Raw genomic sequence first — 20,635 nt, 5'->3', positions numbered from 1 at the left:
AGGAACCCAAAGTGGGGCTCAATCCCAAGACTATGGGATCATGACCTGAGCCGAAGGCAGACAGATGCTTAACCATCTGAGCCACTCAGGCGCCCTTAAATATCATCTTGATTGAGCCTGTATATTTGGCATATCATTAATAAAGTGTAAAATAACAACACCACGATTCTCCTCTGCACGTACTCTAACAAATTCTCTTTTCTTGAATGACAAAAACCACTGTCATCAGATGAACCCAGTGTGTCATAGGTGAAAATTGCCAAGGTACTGGATTCTTCATACAAAGCTGTTAAACTTAATAGTATTCTTAAAAGTACAGAAAAGAACAGATATTGAAGGGGGGCAAGTGAGGGAAAACAGGCTTCTTATGGGAAAGAAACAAAAATACCAATAAAGGTGAGAGGTATGTATATGTATTGCGGGGGGTGAGAAAAAAATATATAAATAGTGATACAAAGGGTAAAGAGAAACAATTCATATTAAAATAGGAGAATGTCTTTAAAATTCTTTAGTGTTCAAGGTTATTTTACACATAAAGAAACCAATTAGTGTTAACAAGAAAGGACCACATTAACAATCATACAGGTTAGATACATTCAAAAGGTCAAAGCAATTCTTTAAATTCTCATAATAGCCTGTAAGTCATTTCTATTATCAGATATAATTTGTTCCTATTGTTGCTACAGTCACATTATTAATGCTTTCTTTAGAATTTATCAATGCTATAGGAGTATTTTGGGTTTTTAAAAAATAACTGATTTTTCTAAGTATAAAATATATTCAGTATATATATAGGAAATTCAGAAAATACAGAAAAACATAATGAAAAAGAATAATCGCCCATAATTCTACCAATCAGAAATAGCCAAGGTTAACATTTTGGTGTATTTTCTCTTTAAAAGTGAAGACTTTTTCATTGAAGGCAGAATTTCACTAAGCTACTTCAACAGTTCATCTGAAAAGATAATGACTGGTATCTTGAGAGAAACACACACACATCAAAAGTGAGTTCTAGACCATCTTCTTTCAAAAAGCCCAAAATAAATAGGGTTAACTCAAAATCACTGATTTGTAGTTAACTTGAGCATTCAAGCATTAAAACCAAGTAAATCACGCCTAGGTTCTGAACCTAACAGCCTCCATGAAGTCAGGCATGAATCACCAAACTTTCTTTTCCAAAGAAATCAATACTGTAACAAGCCAATGTGTAAATTCAAGCAGCAAGTATGTGCCATGATATATAGAAACACATACATACAGCTTAAAGAAAAAAAAGAATAGGAAAGAGAGAAACAACAAAGAACCCTTGTGCTCTGCTTTGCTCATAGGGCTCCAAAGTGGGTGTTAACAGCAAAATGTGGCAACTCTGAACTGGCTTGTTAACTGCGTCAAAAAGCACATGTCCTCTGTGCTCGGAAAGAACTCCCCTACAGTATGTAGCTAAGGACCCCCACAGGTAACTAGCTCCAGAGCAGTGAAGGCCACAGTTTCTGTGGGTGACTGAGTTCCCACCACATGTTGCAAGAGGTCACTCCCTCAGGACATAGAGTTCAAAAATTCTTCATCTTGGAGTATGAGTAGTCTTCTCGGGTTCCGGTATGGTTCTGCTTCTTGATCTAGGTGTTTGCTGCACAGGTATGTTGACTCTGTGAAAATCCACTGAGCTACAGACTAATGACTTCTGTACCCTTTTGGTATATATGTTATACATCAACAAAATTTGCAGATACAAAAAATTCTTCATCCCTAGATAATATTTGTGGTACCCTATCAAGTAAACTCTGGGTAAAACTCCAATTACTGTGTACAGTTCAGTGGCCATCATAAAAACGAAAAGCCATTTAGCCAATGAGGTGCTACTTAACCAATCAACAGGGAAACTAGGCGCAAACCTTATTTGTGACAAAAACATCACCTATAGGAATATCATGGGAGAAGAGGAACTAAAAGCACAAATGGTGACCAAACCTCTCAACAGATCAAGGCCACAACAAGCAATGCATATGGGTTAGACCAGATGACCTTTATGGCCAGAAGTATACATTTAGGTAAAGCTCTGTAGAGAATCAGTTTTGTTTTAAATGTTCTAATTCATACCCCTCCCTGTCACCATTTTGTACTTCCTTTCTGCCAGTTAATGAAAGAGAAGCTTGATCCCTACCCCCGCAGCAGTCAAAACCCACCCCCTTCAACTTACAGGGAAATCCTCTATTTTTAATTACATGGGGAAATGCTTACAATAACAAGTTGGATACAAAATTGTACATACAGTATACAATTCTTTAAATATATAGAGAGAGCAAAAGAAAATGACAAAAAACACCCCAAAATGCTAAAGTGGTTATATCTATGGATTTTTGTTTTCCTTTAAATTGTATTTTAATGCTACATTAATAGTCATAAAAACCACCCTATGATCAAAGCAGGATATAAAACCCTAACTATACATGAAAAAGGAGACAAGAAGAAATATTAATGGAACTGTGGAATTTTATGTATAGCTTTTATTTTTAGTTTTATACTTTTTATATTTTCCAAGTTTTCTGCAAGAAGTAGGATTAATTTTATAGTCAGAAATAACATGGAGAATGTCTTTGATACTCCCCTGTTTACTCCACTTAAGCCTGGGAATGGAGATTAAATATGGAATTCTGTAGGAGATAACACATCTTCCAGAGACTGGGGGCGGGGGGTGGAGTTCTTTATGTGCTTAGAAAAACAATTTACTGATTGAGCTATATTTCTTTTAAAGGTTTATATGTAATGGAATTACACGTATCAGCAACATGTTCAATGGAAGCATTTTAACTGGAGAGAGAAATTGAGTGCTGGTGTAAACCAAGTTTTTGAAACAAAACAAAATTTAAAAAACAGGGAAAGTTTGATGTAAATACTCATTCTCACTATCTCTTTGTTACCTAGATCATTTCATTATTAAAACTCCATAAACTGGTCTATAATGGTCATCACCATAAAAATTAGGGAGCTTGTAGTCTGGAAGCATTTGTACACTCTTACTCCCCCTACTTTACCTTAATTATTTCATATATTCAGACAAAAACACAGTATACATACAATAGATCCTTGATAAATGCTCGATGAATTGAACTTTTTTTTTTTTTTTAATCTACTTACTTATTTGAGAGACAGAAAGAGAAAGAGAAAAAAAAAAAAAACCCAGGGAGAAAGCATGAGCAGAGAGAAAGAAACAGACCCCCCACCAAACAAGGAGCTCTGATCCCAGGACCATGAGGTCATGACTTGAGCCAAAGGCAGAGGCCTGGCCTAGCCAAGCCGACTGAGCCACCCAGGCGCCCCTCAATGAGTTGAACTTTAATTCCCTTCCCCATTAGATAATTTTCTAGTGAATCTTACGGGCCTCTGGCGTTCTTGGGTATTTTTTTTTTTTCATTCTTGGGTATGTAGAGCAACTGAACAAGCATTTTCAGAGCACATACAGTATCGAGTCCTGCATCGGGCTCTCTGCTCAGCAGGGAGCCTGCTTCCCTCTCTCTCTCTGCCTGCCTCTCTGTCTACTTGTGATCTCTCTCTGTCAAATAAATAAATAAAATCTTAAAAAAAAAAAAAACAGAGCACATACAGTAGAAAGGTTCCCATGAGGAATATGAAAATTAATCAAATGTTACAATCCAGTAGGAAGGTAAGACGTATAAACACAGAACTACCAGCAAAATGCAAAAAGTACTATAAGACATGGAGTGCCATGGGAGCAAAACAAAAGGATTATTTTAGTTTTGGTGTGGGCTGTGTTGGGAAGAGGAAAAGAAGGAACTGAGAAAGCTTCAAAGTTGAGGAGGCATCTGTATTTGCATTATCTCATTTAATCCCAGGGATTTTTTTTTTTAAGATTTTGTTTATTTATTTGTCAGAGAGAGAGAGAGTGGGCTCACAAGCAGGGGGAGTGGCAGGCAGTGGGAGAGGGAGAAGCAGACTCCCGGCTGAGTAGGGAGTCCAATGCAAGAATCAGTACAGGACTTGATCCCAGAATCCTGGGATCATGACCTGAGCAGAAGATAGACGCTTAACCCACTGAGCCACCCAGGCATCCCTCCCAGCAATCTAATGAGGCAAGATTATCATTATGCCCATCCTAAACAGGAGAAAATAGAGACTTAAAGTAAAATGACTAGCCTAAGATTTTAAAAATACAGAAAGTCCCTGACTTCCAATGATTCAACTTAATGACCATATCAAAGAAAAGTGCATTCAGTAGAAACTGTACTTCACATTTGGAAAGTTGAACTTTTCAGGTGCTAGCAATATGCAGGAGATACGATCTCCTGATGCTGGGCAGCGGTAGCCACCTGGGACTCCCAGTCAGACATGCGGTCATGGTGGTAAACAATCTGTACATTTACATCCCTTCTGTACCATACAACCATTCTGTTTTTCACTTTCAGTATAGGATTCAACAGATTACATGAGATAGCCCACATTTTATTATAAAGTTGGGTTTGTGTTAGAAGATTTTGCCCAACTGTAAGCTAATAAGTGTTCTGAGCACGTTTAAGGTAGGTTAGGCTAAACTATATTCAGTAGGTTAAGGTGTATTAAACACATTTTCGACTTAATGATATTTTCAACGTATGATGGGTTTTATCAGGGACGTAACCCCATCATAAGTTGAGGAAGTTCTGTAGTAAGTGGAGAGCCCAACCTCTTACTATGTTCGACCTGAATATACAAGCAACTGTTTTATACATTCCATCAGAGACCACCAAATCACTGACTTAAACTGCTTGGTTTATTCTCTCTTTTTTTTCCACAGCCATCAGGAATAATGCTTCTCCTGTCATGCCTTTGAATGTGTTTCAAGTCCCTGTAAATGTGTCATAGATTTTAAAGTTGTAGCTCTGCTCAGGTCTTTGAATTAATTCATGTCTGCGCTTGTTGACACAATGAAAATTGTACAAGCAAGTACCTACACCACTTCAACCCATGGGCGGTGCTCGATTAGACAGCATGCAAGGTTCAGACCCATCTTCCTGGCAAAAGCAGAACAGTTAGTTGCACAATAGCATGTGCAACATGTCTCACTGTGACAATCCTACATTTTACATGGCTTTTGTGTTTACTCTTTTGGTTGCTTATTTCATTCTCGTACTTAAGATATAGGAATAGTGGTTAACCTTGGAAACCAAAATTTTCTCCTAATTTTCTTCCAGGGTTCTGGATCAGTTTGACTGAAAAATACCCAGAGACTGCAAGAAAAACTTTAAATAAATATCTGTCATTTGCAATTATTTATCTATGTGAATCAGGATTTTCTGGACACTTTGCAACCAAAATGAGGTATGGGAATAAATCGCTTGATGCAAGGCTACAACCACCTTCTGTGATATTTTGGTTTACATAAAAACAGCCTTGGGGTGCCTGGGTGGCTCAGTGGGTGAAGCGTCTGCCTTTGGCTCAGGTTGTGATCCCAGGGTCCTAGGATCCAGTCCCACATACGGCTCCCTGCTCAGTGGGGAGCCTGCTTCTCCACCCCAGCTGCTGCTCCCTTTCTTTCTCTCTAATACATAAATCTTTTTTTAAAAGATTTTATTTATTTATTTGACAGAGAGACATCACAAGTAGGCAGAGAGCGAGGAGGAAGCAGTCTCCCTGCCTAGCAGAGAGCCGGATGCGATGTGGAGCTCTATCCTAGGACCCTGGGTTCACGACCCAATCCAAAGACAGAGGCTTTAACCCACTGAGCCACCCAGGTGACCCTCAAATAAATAAATGTTTAAAAAAGCCTCATTTTCCTAACTGATTACTCTTAAAGTGGAGTTTCTATTCAATAAACAAAAGTTTTAAAGCAACTGCTCTAAACCAGTTAGTTCTGTTACTTGAAAGAAATGAGTCTTCTTGTTCCCAAACCTGTGATAGGTGAGAGTATGGATGTTCACCATAAACTCAAAGAACAAACAATTTTAGCACCAGCTTTGTTGAGAGTGGGTAAAGAGAGTTTTCATAAATGACAACAGCAATGGCTTTTCAACATTTAGTGTCCCTTGTATAATTCAAGCCAATACACATTGAGTTAATCAACACTTAAACTTCAATCCCACCTCTTTGCCATGAAGATCCAGGATAAATTGTTTCTGACTAGAGATTACAATGAACCTTAAGCTTACTCTCAGGAATAAGCAAAGCAAAACACACAGAACTTGGAATGAATGTTCAACAACACACGTGCATGAAATGCAAAGTGATTTTTTCCCCCTGTGTTGAAAAGCGGTTTCTCTAGGAGTTTATGGAAGAAATGTGATTCTATACTTCAAGTAACTAGGTAGTTTTTTGATGGCTAGTTGCCCTAATGGTAAAATTTACTATGGTTATCATGTCAGGAAGAAATTTTTAAAGTCCCCCCAAAAGACACTTTTCTGAGTGTACTTTAATTAGGTGGTCAATATTTATGGTTTTATTTCTTATATGATAGTATCCTGAAACAAAACAGCCATGGTTAGATTCAAACTGACAGCTGCATGAACATTTATTTGTATGTTTTTTGCATCTTGTTAGCATTAACCTATTGTAATAACTAACTTTACTTGATTGTAATTATTATCTGCTAGGTGGTTTTCATTTGTTATCTTTAACAATCATGGCAGTAGAAGTATCTCCATCTCACTGATGCAGAAATGGAGACTCAGTAAAGTTAAAGAACCTGACCAAGGACACAAAGCTACTATGTAGTAAAACCAGAATTCATTTACTTGTGGAGCATAAGGAAGAACATGGAGGGCATTGGGAGATGGAGAGAAGTGAGTTGGGGGAAATCAGAGGGGGGGAGAAACCATGAGAGACTGTGGACTCAGAAACAGACTGAGGGTTTTGGAGGGAAGGGTGTGGGGGGTTGGGTGAGCCTGGTGGTGGTATTAAGGAGGGCACATATTGCATGGAGCACTGGGTGTGGGGCATAAACAATGAATCTTGGAACATTGAAAAGAAATAAAATTAAAAAAAAAAAGAAGGAAAAAACCTCCAGAATTTAATACCGATTCTTGACTACAATGCCTGTGCTTTTTCTAGTGCACCATATGGTCTTTCAATAACATATGAGTAAGATGTATGTAGAGAGCCTGGCACTCTGAGAGCTCAACAAAAATTAATTTTATTGCCCCTTAAAACTATTGGACAAATATAAGCTTATATTCTTAACAGAATTAGGATGAGAACGCTCTAAATGGCGACTTATTAAAGGGTACTCTTCAATTCCCAATCATCCATGCAAATGAATCTCATTTGGAGGAGACAAAGTCAAACTTTTGCATTTAGGTAGCCAAGGGAAACATAAGGACTTCAAATTTTGTCAAATCCTTCTTCTTCATTTTTATCGGGCTTTAAAAAGTAATTTCATTCAAACCAATGAATTATCAACTAAGAGAGATACAGCTGCTCCTTTAACCGATATTCAAATCTAAGAATCACAGCAGTTTAGAGCTGGAAGGAATCTTAAGAGTTCATCTAGTTCACTTTTGCCTCTGCACACGCTGCCAGTTTGGCCTCCATCTTCTACCTCTCTACTATCACTTGGCTAGCAAGTAATTTGTGCAAGGTCACAAAGCTGCTAGAGGCAAAGAAGGAACTAAAAGAACTCAGATCTCCTGAGTTCCAATCCAGTGCTCTTTCCATTATACCACCCAGCCACTCAATGGGAATGCTCTCTCTAGGCTGGGCCAAACCCACACAAAACCTCCAGCACTTAAATAAGCAGATTCAGCTCCACAGTGATTCCCTAAAAGGCTAATCCTATCAGCTAGCTTTTATTGAGAAGGATGTTGTGTTAAACTCTTTACAGGAGTTACTGCATTTCATCCTCAAGGCAAACCTGTGGGAGTAGTTCTTAGTTCTTTCCCTTTTGATTGATGAGGGAACACAGACTCAAAAGACTTCAAATAAGTTGCCCAAGGTCACAGGACTAGTTAGCAATGGAGCCGGAATTTAACCAAGGTCTGACTTGGGCCCCAGCTCTCAACAACTATGATACACTGCTATTATGTGTCCCTTCCCTTCTATCCAATTTCTTTCTCTGTCTTCTGGGGCTTAGGATCATACATATGCTAAGACTATCTAATCACAAAAAGGTTTCTGGAAGAATCACCAAAAAGGGAAAAACGGTAACCCACAACATCCCCACAAAATGAAGACCTACCTGGACTACTTTTTCCCCCCAAAGTCTAGGCCTTTGCTATCCTCAAGCACAAAGCTCTTCTTTTTCTGGTAACATTGATCACCTGTTTCACCACTCAATAACCTTAATCTGATCTTACAAAGGCCAATGAAAGCAATGATACCGACAATCACTTGGAACCTGAGACCCCCTGGGGGCAGAGAAGAGCCCAAGAACTAGGCAAAGTTTCTGTTCAAACTGCAATGAGGTTAGCAGGGCACAGTAACACAATCTCGTACCTGATACTAGAAAACATGGAGAGAGAAACAGGGAGAGAGGAGGGAAAACCCTGCTTTGGGCCTGAGGCTTTTTAACTGGAAAAGAGTGAGGAAGGGACTTCCAGGTCGCCTTCTCTCCTGTCATGATTGCAAAGCCAGTGCCCACCAACAAAGCACATAGTGCAAGGAGCCCTTGTGGAACACCAGGTAAAGGGGACGCAAAGAGCCCCAACAGTCCTCTCTAGTTGCCAGCCTCCGCACTCCGTTTGTCTTGTCCTTTTCCACCAGACAGGCAAATCCTGGAGGATTTTCTCGCCCCCCTCCCCCGCAGGGTGAAATCTCAGGAAGGAGAGGACCCTACCTCACTCGGTGGGGGCAGAAAGGGCACTCGGTTTCCCTTCAGAGCAAGGGGATAGGAGGAAGACAGCACTGAGGAAAATAAGGGGCAAAAAAAGACAAAAACTGGCCTTGATAGGGGGTTGATGGGGCGCAATGTAGTAGCTGCACTCACCCGGGTGAGACATGGGGATGACCTCATTGCGGGTCCCTGGGAAGTTAAAGATGACGGCTCCAGACGCCCCTCTCTCGTAAGCCAGGTGAATCTTGTCGGCGAAGGTGCAGCCCCCGCCGCGCTGGATCAGGGCCAACCAAGAGACCTGCACGGAGCTTCCCCAGTCCCCCGGGACCGTGGGCACCGTGAAATTCGTGTGCGGGTTACAGGCGTTGAGCGCCCCCGGCCCGTCGGGCGGCACCAGGACCCCCGCCACAGGCTCGAGCGGCGAATCCTGGCCGTACACGCCCTCCTCGCTCAGCTCCCACACTGTGCGGTTCACTCCGGTGTGCGGAACCCGCCAGGACACGTTGAGGTACGCGGTCCACACCGCCTCGGCTCCCCGGGAGCCGGGGGCATGGTGGCTCAGAGCCAGCAGGAAGCACCACGCCAACAATCGGGAAAAGCCGCAACCGCCGCGGCACAAGACCCCGGCCCCGGGCGGCGGCCCCATGGCTCGCGCGCTCTGCGGTTCCCGAGGGCCCCTGGCACGCGCCTTTCCTGCTCTCGGGTAGACCCCGGCCTGGTCCAGGTGCGCGCCAGGGAGGGAGGGGCCGGGGAGGGGCCGGCGCGCGCGGGAGCGAGGTGGGAGACCAGAGGCACGTAGCGTCCGGCCGAGCGGTTGCGGCAGATTCAGCTCCTCGCGTCTCGGGTCCTTCTCCGCTACTGCTGCGGCCGCGTCGGGTTCTGGCACTTGAGCAAGAAGCTCCGCCCAGAAGACTGGGGGGTAGAGGTGGCTGGGAGGGAGGAAAGGACACTGCGGGATCCGCCTTTTAAAAGGGTAGCGGGATGGGCAGGCGTTAGAGTAGGATCTCAGGCTGTGTGGCCGGGGCCAGGTGTGTCTTGGCGTGTTGTTTTAAAAAAAAAAAAAAAAAAAAAAAGATGGACAGACCGGGAACTAGAGAATCTGCGACCACAAGAGCTCTCCGAGTCCGTTTTGGATTTCGAGAATGGGTTTTTCGCTCTGAGCATTTGTCTAAAGGCCGTTTCAGCCTTAGACTGCTAGAATGTGAAAGTACTTCTAAACAGCACAGATCTGAAAGGTGAGAGTTGGAGTCAAGGGATTTTTGGGTAGGTGGGTGGTGCTGGGGGCAGGCTGGTTATTGATTCTCTTGGTGGGGCTGGGGGGGGCAGGAAATCTCGTTGTTACTTTTTTTTTTTTTTTTTTTTGAACCTTTCTCCTTTCCTGCTCCTGACAGGCGTCTTACCTGGGTATTTTCTTACTCTTACCTCATGCTAAATAGACTGCATCAGAAGCCCCTTCTGAAAGTCATCTTAGTCCTCAGAAAAGAATTACCCTTTCCATACACCTCAAAACTGAGCCTCTTTTCTTCATCTTCCACAAACAGGTTTACCAAATCTATACATCTGCACCATTCCCGACCTTAACTACACAATCGTTCCTCATTTCCCACCAACTGAAAGGAGCCTGGCTTACCTTGGCGATTCACTCATGGCACTGTTGCGTTATGATTCTTCCTTTCTTTAAGTGTACAAGCTTTATCTACCCTGTCAATTATTGCATTTAATAGGTGCTCCAGAAATATGCATTGGATTAAACGGAATTAATACACCTGTTGTATGACAGGAATGGATAACTTTTGACCTTGGGGAAATTACTTCTCTGTGCCTCAGTTTCCTCATCATCTGTAAAATGGGGATAATAATATCACCTACCTCAAAAGTTGTCCAGACAATTAAATGAGTTTGTACATGTAAAGTACTCAAAACTGTGCTTAGCAGAGTGTAAAAAAGATATTTGTTAAATACTGTTATTACTAAACAGGGTCAGGGACCCCACCCTACCTTTTAAATGATTTTAAATTTGTCACTTTGAGATAATAATAAGAGAAAATGACATTCAGGATGTTTTAGCCACTTTTTCAGTACAAAGGGATACAGTTCACTTTATCCAGCCCAGCATTTGTTCAGTTCCCTATCAGTCACTCCCCTCAGTCCTTGGCCCAGCACTTAATCAGTATTATTCCCAAAAAATAAGCATGGGACAATTCTTCACTTGATACTCTGATGGCTTGAGAGAAACCTGGAGGAAAATTAACACCATAACAAAACATCCCCTGGAATCCAAATAAATAGGCAGTTCTGTGAAACATAAACCCTATATACTGAAAAGGACATTTTTATGTTAGAGGTCAAGGTTGGTATGGGAGGCCAATAGCATAGCACCCCCAACTACTGATGATGTTAATCTCCGGGATAAAAATTATCAAGGGAAAAAAGAAAAGGTAGAATCAGTCATCTCTAAGAAATGGTATAGTTCCAGAAATTGTCTGAAATTGTTGGCGAAGAACACTCAAAATTCAGTAAATATTGCCTGCATGGCAATCAACTATTTTACTTTACTATTATACTTTAAAGAAACACTATGTTGAAAATTAAAGAGATCTGTTACAAGGCATCTACAAAAAAATGAATGTTTGGAGAGATGTTTCTTAGTATCCATTCTTAAACAATTATTTATGGTCCATCAACTGTATGCCAGCCAGGGGCTAAGTGTTGGGGGTAGAAAAAAAAATAAGACATTAACTCTGCTGTCAAAAAAATCATAAACTAGCTTTTATGACACAAACAAACAGATAGTTGGAGTATAGGGTGCCATATGTATATGGTGTAAATGCTATGACAGAGGTGTTCACAGGGCAGTAATGGGTAACAGAAAAGAAGAACCTCACCCAGACTGGGAAGTTAGGAAAAGGTGCCCAGAGGAGGTTACACCTGTGCTAAGCCTGAGAGGGTTAGCCTTCTTAGGCATTGAATAATATGAGGGAATGAATGCACTGAGGCATGAAACTGACAATGTTGGGAGACAGCAAGTACTACAGGCTCTATAAACACAAAATGGTTGGAACCCAGAGTACAAGACTTAAAGTTCTACAGGTACACAGAAGTCAGTTCTTGAGAGTACTTTTGTTTAAACTAGGGAGTTTGGACTTTATCCAAAAGCAAGGAGTAACACAATCAGGGTTTACACATGGAGTAATATAATCAGATCTGAATTTGAGAGATCGTTATGGCTTCTCTGCGAATAATAGAACGGAGGGGACAAGACTAGAAGCAAAGAACCCAGAGAGCATTTTTTTTTTGGCAGTGTTCCAGGTGAGAGATGAAGGTGATACAGCCCAGATTCTAGGAGATGAAGAAAAGTGGACAGATCGGAAGCATGTTTTGGAGGACTAAAAAGAGGGAAGAATTAGGGATTGCTCTGAGGTTTTTCGCTTGGAAGACTGAATGGCATTCAGTCAGGAGGAGGGTTTTAAATGTGTAGGAAGGGTAGGAAGAGAGATGAGCTCAGTGTAGACCTGTTGATCTTGAGGTGCTTATGATGTAACTAGGTAGCACTGGCTGGTGGGCAGTTGGATTTTCTGATTACTGAACACCCACCAAGTAAAAGCCACTGGAGAGGTGTAGGTATACAGAGACCAAGAAAAAAAAAGTCTCTGCCCTCAATGAGTTCACAGTTTAGTAGGAAAGTCAGAGGTAAACAGGTAATAATAGTACAGTTTAATAAATGTTATGACTGAGAAAAACTTGGGTTGCTATGGCAACATGGGTATGGCTGAGTCTTTAAGAACAAATAGAGTTAATCAGGCAAAGAGAGTAAGGATATTCAGGCAGAGGCAATAGTCTATTACTTGAAAACACCAGGAACATTCAGGAAACTAACGTTAATTAGTCAAGTATGGCTGGGACGCAAGTTGCAAAGGGAGAGCCAGAGGAAGTGAGGCTGGTCAAATAGGTTGTGCCAGAACATGAAGGGTTTGGAAAATTGTGCCAGAGGGTGTCAACTCAGTGCGCATGTGCATACATGCACACACACACACACACACACATAAAGGGAATATGGCAAAATGATAACAACTGTTGAGTCTCGATGGTGGGTCTGTAGGTGCTCACTGTATTATTTTTTCAACTTGTCTCTGTATTTAAAGCATTTTGCAATGATGAGTTTTAAATTGTGAATTTATATGGAAGTCAGTGGAGCAAGTAAATGATTATTGTCAGACATAAGCTTAATAGAGCATCTGGGTTATACGAGGACAAAACAGGAGGCAGAGCAACTGGTGAGGAAGCTAACCTCCACAGCACTGTTCTGGAGGTCTAGCCCAGCTGTGGAGATGGAGATAACAGATGATCAAAGCCTGAAGACATGTACCATTAAATCATCCTATGAACTCCCCTTGCTATGAGTCCATTCTCACCAAGCAACCTTATTATCCTTTAGTGTCTCATGTAAATATGCCTACAGGGAGATAATGCACTGATCAGCAAACACTAGTATCTGGTCCACTTGGAAGTTATACTTCTCATTATAAATTAATCAGTTGGCATTCTGGCGTATATATTGGTCTCTTGTGAATTTGGTGAACTGTGAATCAGTCCCCAGGAGCCCGGTTTCTGGTTATACTACCAATCAAATTTCAAAGCCTACAAAACTAGGAGCCAGACTGCACATCATGACTGCATCAAAGTCCTTCCCCTCTGTGGGGACTTGTCCGGGTAACTCCATGGCTTTCTCCAATCATGTCCTTCGGTCGTGCTGTGATTTCTTTTCAAACCGCAACAGAGCTTTGATGCTAACAATGAGGTCTGTGGATCAGGAGCATCAGCATCAGCAGGGAGCTTGTGAGACATGAAGAATCTCCCGGCCCACCCCCAGACCTGCTGAGTCAGAACCCATGTTTTAACAAGATCCCCAGGTGATTTGTACACGCACGTAAGTCTGAGAAGCCGCATGTAAGTCTGAGAAGCTCTGGGGTAGACTTGAGTAGTGCTGATGTGTAGCCAGCACCCAGCCTTTGCTTGAACACTCCCAGTGTCAGAGTTTACCACCTCCCAGAGCATTGCATCCTGAGGAGTGCTACACTTTTCTTGCTGGAAAGTTCATGTAAGCGCTGTTTGATTTTGCTTCAGTCCCAGTCCTCACCTTATTCATATATATATGTATATATATATACATATATACATATATATGTATATATATATGTATATATATACATATACGTATGTATATATATATATGAATAGGTAGATATATACATATATATGAATATATGTATATGTATATGTATATATTCATATATATGAATATATGTATATATATATATATTCCTTATATCCTCAAACCAAATATCCTAGCCCTAGATGTATTCCCTCAGGGTCCTACCATCCCTAAGGCTAATTAATAACATCTACTATCATTGAGCATTTACTATGTACTTTACATGCATTATCTCATTTAATTCTCACAATCATTCATTATTATCCCCCTTTACAGAAGAGGAAACTGCCTCAGAGAAAACTAGCAGGTTGCCTAAGGTCATATAACTAGTCCCAGAATAAGGATTCCAGTGCAGTTCTGACTCTTAAGTATTAATAGCGTAATGACTCAGGATCTTCCCTCTGGAGAGGAGCATTCACATTTTAAAGCTTTTATTTATTTATTTGAGAGACAGAGATCACAAGTAGGCAGAGAGGCAGGCAGAGAGAAGGAGGAAGCAGGCTCTCTGCTGAGCAGAGAGCTGGATGCAGGGCTTGATCCCAGGACCCTGGGATCATGACCTGAGCAGAAGGCAGAGGCTTTAACCCACTGAGCCACCCAGGCGCTTCACATTTTAACATCAGCTTATACTAAAGGAAGTTCAAGGGAAATGTTTCTTGTGTGCATTTCAGGCCCTATAACCCATGACGGAGACACACTTGGGCCAGGACCCTTTCTGAATTCCTCAAATCCTACTACAAAGGCTAGCCCTGCCAAATATTTGTATCAGCAATACTGAAATGACAGCTGCCCTGAGTGGCGCACCATCTAATAATGAACTAATAATAAGCAAAGCAGCATCCTGCAAAAGCGATAGCAGGGCACCGCTGTGGCCAATTGAGTTTCCCATCACATTGAGTTTCTGCACAGGCACAGAGATGGACGACAGCGTTCAGCCTTCAATATTCCTGTAAGAATTGAGACATCACATCTGGCTTCTTACCATTAGGTAAATGGCAAGGCACCATCTGGGACAAATAGTGTCCTGGCATCTAAGCAAAGTTGTGGCTACGCAGCTCCACAACATAGGTGTAGACAATGCCTAGAGAGGGGGTGGCAACACATTTCTGCCCTAGGCAGCTGTTCTGTGGCTAGCAAGAAGAAACTGATGGGGAGTGTGGAGAGAGCGAGCAGCCAAACAAAGCAAAAAGTCCAAAATAAGATGGAGGAGCATACTTTAAAATAACATCGTTTCTGAGTACAGGTACATCTCGATCAGCTCAAGTGGGTATACAGCCATTAAAAAACAGGATCTTTTGAAACCAAGCTTTCATGCACTCAAAGAATTTCAGAGAGGGGTTTTACAAGAGGGCCACCGCTGTATTTGAAGCAGTCTTCTCATATCCATAACACTAATAGCTACCATGGAGAAGCATTGAGAAAGATCAGGTACTTTCTACCTATAGGTAAGTATTATGTGCTACCTGTTCCAGAAGAAGAAACTGAGGCTCAGGTTTAGTAACTTGCTGAGGTCATCCATGGTAACCAAGCTGCACAACTGGAATTTGACGCCACGTCTTAGTACAATGCTACACTCTTCCCATTACACCTCTTGCCACTCTATCCAACAGTGCCTTCAAAAGTAGAGGCAGGAAGGCAATGTATTTACTGAGAACCTACTATGCACCAGACAATTTACATGCCTTAATTCTATCAGTTGTTTCTTACAACAGGTAATAAAATCCCATTGTAATTATAATTATTATAATTCCCTTTTTTTTTTCAGATGAGGAAGATGAGGCTCAGAAAAGTACAGTATCTTGCCAAAGGTCACACAACCAGTATGTGGCAGAGTTGGAACTCACATTGGGAGTATGACTCCAAATTCTATGCCATTTTCACTCTGCCCTACTACTTCTCCACATACACAGTAAGGTTATTATTAGAGGGTAGAAAGAATGGGTATTTTTTTTCCTTTTTTAAAATTACGTGCAGTTAGCTACTGTATAGTACATCATTAGTTTTTGATGTGTTCAGTGATTCATTAGTTGCATATAATATCCAGTGCTCATCACAACATGTGCCCCCCTCAATAAGGAATGGGTATTTTTATAGCCACATCCAGTGACATGTTTTAGTATATAAGAACCCCCTCACCAGAGTGCCCTGATTTCCTGCTGTGCAGCCCCCAAATTCCTAAACAGAGATTATGAAAGTACGTTGAGTCAAGTGCTTCATTGTCATTTATTAATGCCTAACTCTTCCACTGAGCACACTCGCACCATGTGTATGGAGAGGAGTGCCTGAACGTGTGTGACCTGAAGAAAGGGCATTTTGTGTCCATTGATGAAAACTGCTACACAAAGGAATTGTACTGATGGAGGACAATGCAGAAAATTTGTGCTAAACTGTGTCAACTTTGTTGCTACTAGGGAATCACATCAGCTATCTTGAGTTTGGAGAGATGATTGAGGGGATCTCGGATTGCTAAAGAGGAACAAGGGTAGGGAAGAGCCCAAGGTGTGGGGGCAGGAAGGGCTTCAGGGGAATATTAGGCAGGGTTGGTGCTGGGGGCAGAGGGTGGGCGGGAAACAATGGACTCCAGTGGGAGTAGTTCTTACCCTCCACTCCCAGTATCAGGACAACCTTGTTGGGAAACTCATCTGGTCTCAGGCAGTCTCCTCTCTTGCCTTTTCAGGTTTTTCTAGTAAGACGAAGATTTCAAAAGAAATAAATCTGTGACCATAAGAGATTTACATATATGCTATTGAAAGAGAGGAAAACAATTACTTGGGGGGGAAATGGGAGAGAAATAGGTGTGTTTTTTTTTAAGATTTTATTCACTTGTCAGGGAGAGAGTGAGAGAGTGAGCACAAGCTCTCTTATGCGGAGTGGCAGGCTCACCGCTGAGCAAGGAGCCAGATGCGGGACTCCATCCCAGCACCCTGAGATCATGACTTGAGCTGAAGGCAGATGCTTAACTGACTGAGCCACCCAGGTGTCCAGAGAAAAATGTTTTTAATGAATTTGCCCTACAGTTATGAACACATATTTGAGCTTTACTTCCTACCCATTCCTGCTACGTAGTAGACTAGAGTCACAGAACTCGCCCATTCCAGCCTTTGTTGTTATTTTTAACTTTGCTGTTGACTGGTTATGTGACACTGAGGAAGTTTCTCTTTCTTCTTGATCAACTATAAAACAGGGATGATAATATTGCAAAATTACATAGCTATATTTTGAACTGTGTAATGTTCCCTCAGATTAAAGCCTAACAAATGGGATAGTCTATCTAAAGAAGTGTCTCTGATCTTGCCACTGCCTAGGACAAATAACAGAAGGGAATGGGCCTGGCAGGCAAGGATAGATCTGTTTGCTAAGTTAGCGAGGATGGGAATTCTTAAACATGTACATGGGCAGTGAGGCTTTTGTTTAACCTATGGACAGAATGGGATTCATTTTTTAATAGGAACATAATTTGGTAATTCCCAGTAGACCTGGGATTTCTGAAAAGCAATTTAAGAATAAACGTACTTATGTTGTATCACAATCACCTACTGAGGCCAAGGCTTGTTTTTTTTTTAGAAGCTCAAGTCTGCCTGAATGTGGGCAAAGCAGCCTTTGGATCCCAAGGGGCAAAGTCAAATTCACAGCTGCCAGCTATATGCACTAAGATTAGCCACAACTGGCCAGGGCTCAAAACTGATCAAGAACCTGTAGTAAACAAGTATTTGGCAATAAGTGACGGGGTGCTATCACATAGTTGAGACAACTGAAATCGGCTGGCTTACCACTCAAAATTCACACAGTAATTAAGTTCTGTCACATCAGAATTAGATAAGTGTTATGGTTATATTGGTCGCAGGAACCAGGCAAGGGACAACAGGCCTTCAACAAAAGGGTATTTTGTGGCTACAAAACTTGGTTTGCCTTCATCACAAATCATGCGGCGTAAAGCGTAGGAACTTTAACGAGGAAAAATGCAACCGGGAACAACCAAAGGGGGAAAAATGCCCAGATCCATGGACCACAGCACGCTCTGGAATCGACAAACTCCCTTCTCCCTTGGCCAACAATCTTCCAGTTAGCAGGGGACAGGTTCCCTTCTTTTCTAAGTTGTCTCTGTGTAACTTTGGGGGCAGATAACATCGGTATACTTCATGTTCTTCATAGCAAACTAGTTCAGACGCAGAAGTCAGTGACTGCTTAATATTCTGGATGTTGTCAACTCTCGAGCCACAGAAGGCCTTTCACCAGAGGCAATGAAGTGGCTCAGTAATGTTTGCTCTTCGTGAGGAAAAAAAAGAGCAGAAATTGAAAGTCTGAAGCTCTTGTTTGTTTGAAGAAGAGTCTCATCGAGTTTACCTTCAATAATCTCACCAGTTCATTAAATGTCTTCGTTTTTTTGAAGGTGGGGATGGCCGAGGTGTTTAGAGACCTGACAAGAGGGCATATGTTTGGACCCTACACACGGTGTTTATAGTGGAGCACCCTGCTGATTTCAGGACCTGCTATTTGGTTGGATTTAAGACGGTATGAAAACATCCCACACATGTCAAGAAGGGAGCTATCATCTATCAGTTATGCCCCTCATAGGCATTTTCAGCAGAGATTTCTAAGTTCCAAGACAGAGGTAATAGTAAAAGAAGAGAGAGAGAGAGAGAGAGAGAGAAAAGAGAGTGTATTTATAATGTCCGCTTTCTTTTTTTCACAGAATCCTGCCACTGCAATTCGTGTTAGGTAGCAGTGAACAAGCAAAGGAGAAGCAGACATTCTGGGGAAAAAGTGCCAGATTAATTCCACCCGATTGCTGCAGTCAGTATATAAATTTAGGAATAAAACATTTTTACTAACCTTGACCCTCTGGATTCTCTGACATACAAAATTGTAAGCAGTAGTATCATTGGGCTTGTAGGAATTATAATTTTCTCTTTTGGAGTTTCAGTGATTTAAAGGAAAATTCACCTGTTCTCTAACTTTTTCATTAGAATAATAAATTTTGGGGGGCGCCTGGGTGGCTCAGTCAGTTAAGCATCTGCCTTCAGTTCAGGTCATGATCCCCAGGGTCCTGGGATCAAGCCTCACACACCTTAGGCTCCCTGCTCAGCTGGGGAGCCTGCTTCTCCCTTTCCTTCTGCCCCTGCCCCTGCTTTGCAGTCTCTCTTGCTTACTCACTCTCACAAAGAAATAAACAGATCTTTTTAAAAAAACCAAGAATAATGAACTTTTTTAGAGCTTTTAATGTCTACAAAGTCTTATGACAGTGTCCGGGGAAGATTAAAAAGATCAAAGCAACATGGTCCATCCATTAAGTATCTCAGGCTACTGGGGGTAAATTATTTCAGGAAAAATTTTGTGGGCTCTCTCTTTGTTTTTGCCTGCATGCATCTAGATTATCAGCAATACAAGCTTTAATTAAAAGCTTCATCCATTCTCAAATGTCTACTAATGGAGAAGTGATATTAATTTTCTTTTAGACTATTATAAATAGCCTTCTAATTGATCTCCCTGCTTTTTGTCTCTCCCTCCACGTCATCCTTCATCTTACTGCCATATTATGCTTTCTGAAACATAGCTATGATTCTGTCACTTCTTGTTGCATGTTGAATAAAATACAAATTTCTAAACTTAAAAGGCTAGCCCCTCCACAATCGAGGGTCATCTGGCTACTGCTTCCTTTATGCCTTCACTGTATGTGACTGGACCAGTATTATATAGGTAGCATCTTCCAGACTCTGCTACATTTATTTCCCTACATACCTATCACCTCCATCAGAGACTGAGTTCCTTGGGGGGGGCACATATTTTTCTTCTTGGTAGCCCCAGCTCCTACCCTGGCATGTTAGAGTATGTTTGAAGAACGAGTAAATGCCTGACCAGACCTGAAGCGTAGGCTGTCTATCTGGTATGAAATTTTCCCATTGTTTTCAAGGTATAATTTACACACTGTAAAACTTACCCTTTTTAGTGTATAGTTCTGCGAGTTTTGACAAACATACAGTTGTGTCGTCTCGACCACAATCAAGACACAGAACACTCTCATCACTCCTCAACTTCCCTTGTGTTTTGCTTTTATAGTCAAAACCCTGCCCCCTCACCCTTACCCTGGCAACCCCTGGTCTGTTTTCTGTCCTTATGGTTTCACTTTTTCCAGAATGTCAGATAAATGGAGTCATTCAGTATGTAGCTTTTTGTGTCGAACTTCTTTCACTTAGCAAAATGCATTTGAGATTCATCCATGTTATTGCGTTGGCATGACATTTAAACAAAAGAGTTGTCAAAGAGATGAGTACTGTGAGGGAGTACAAAGACTTGTGTGAATATAGAGACAGGAATGTTTGCTTCTAACTCAAGGAATTAGAGGAGATTTCATGGAGAAAGTAACATCTGAGTAGGACCTTAAGGGACAGGTGGGGTTTTTATAGGTATGAATGAGGAGAGAGGATGATCAGGAAAGGATATAGCAGGAACAAAAGCTCCCAAGTCAAGAAACAGCAGAATGGATTTAGAAAACATTGTTTCACTTAGGTGCCTGCTCAAGAGGAGGAGTAGTGGGAGACAGGCCCAAAAAGGTAGGTTAGGACTTTGTTGACCTTGAGTACCTATTGAGGAATCTGATCTTGATTTTATGAGGCAGTGGTCAGCCGTTGCAGGTTTTTGATTCAGATTCTTTTTTGGGGAGAGTAATA

The 20,635-nt window shown here is 41.6% G+C and overlaps 1 protein-coding gene across 5 annotated transcripts in view; it reads right to left on the bottom strand.

Moving 5' to 3' along the window:
* The window catches only part of RNF128 (ring finger protein 128), a 101,284-nt gene that overhangs the window by 54,257 nt on the left and 26,392 nt on the right, over positions 1-20,635 (bottom strand). For 2 of the 5 annotated variants that reach the window (XM_045996033.1, XM_045996037.1), the window contains exon 1: positions 8,909-9,621. The exons of 2 other annotated variants lie outside the window; for them this stretch is intronic. In XM_045996033.1, the coding sequence (XP_045851989.1) occupies positions 8,909-9,401 (493 nt within the window). In that variant the 5' untranslated portion in view covers positions 9,402-9,621. Of the gene's footprint in view, positions 1-8,908; positions 9,622-20,635 lie in introns of those variants that run through there. One more of the 5 variants, XM_045996034.1, reaches the window with a different exon arrangement.

This window comes from Meles meles, chromosome X (genome assembly GCF_922984935.1).
Source record: "Meles meles chromosome X, mMelMel3.1 paternal haplotype, whole genome shotgun sequence".
NCBI lineage: Eukaryota > Metazoa > Chordata > Mammalia > Carnivora > Mustelidae > Meles > Meles meles.
This window is presented reverse-complemented; position numbering and strand designations above follow the sequence as displayed.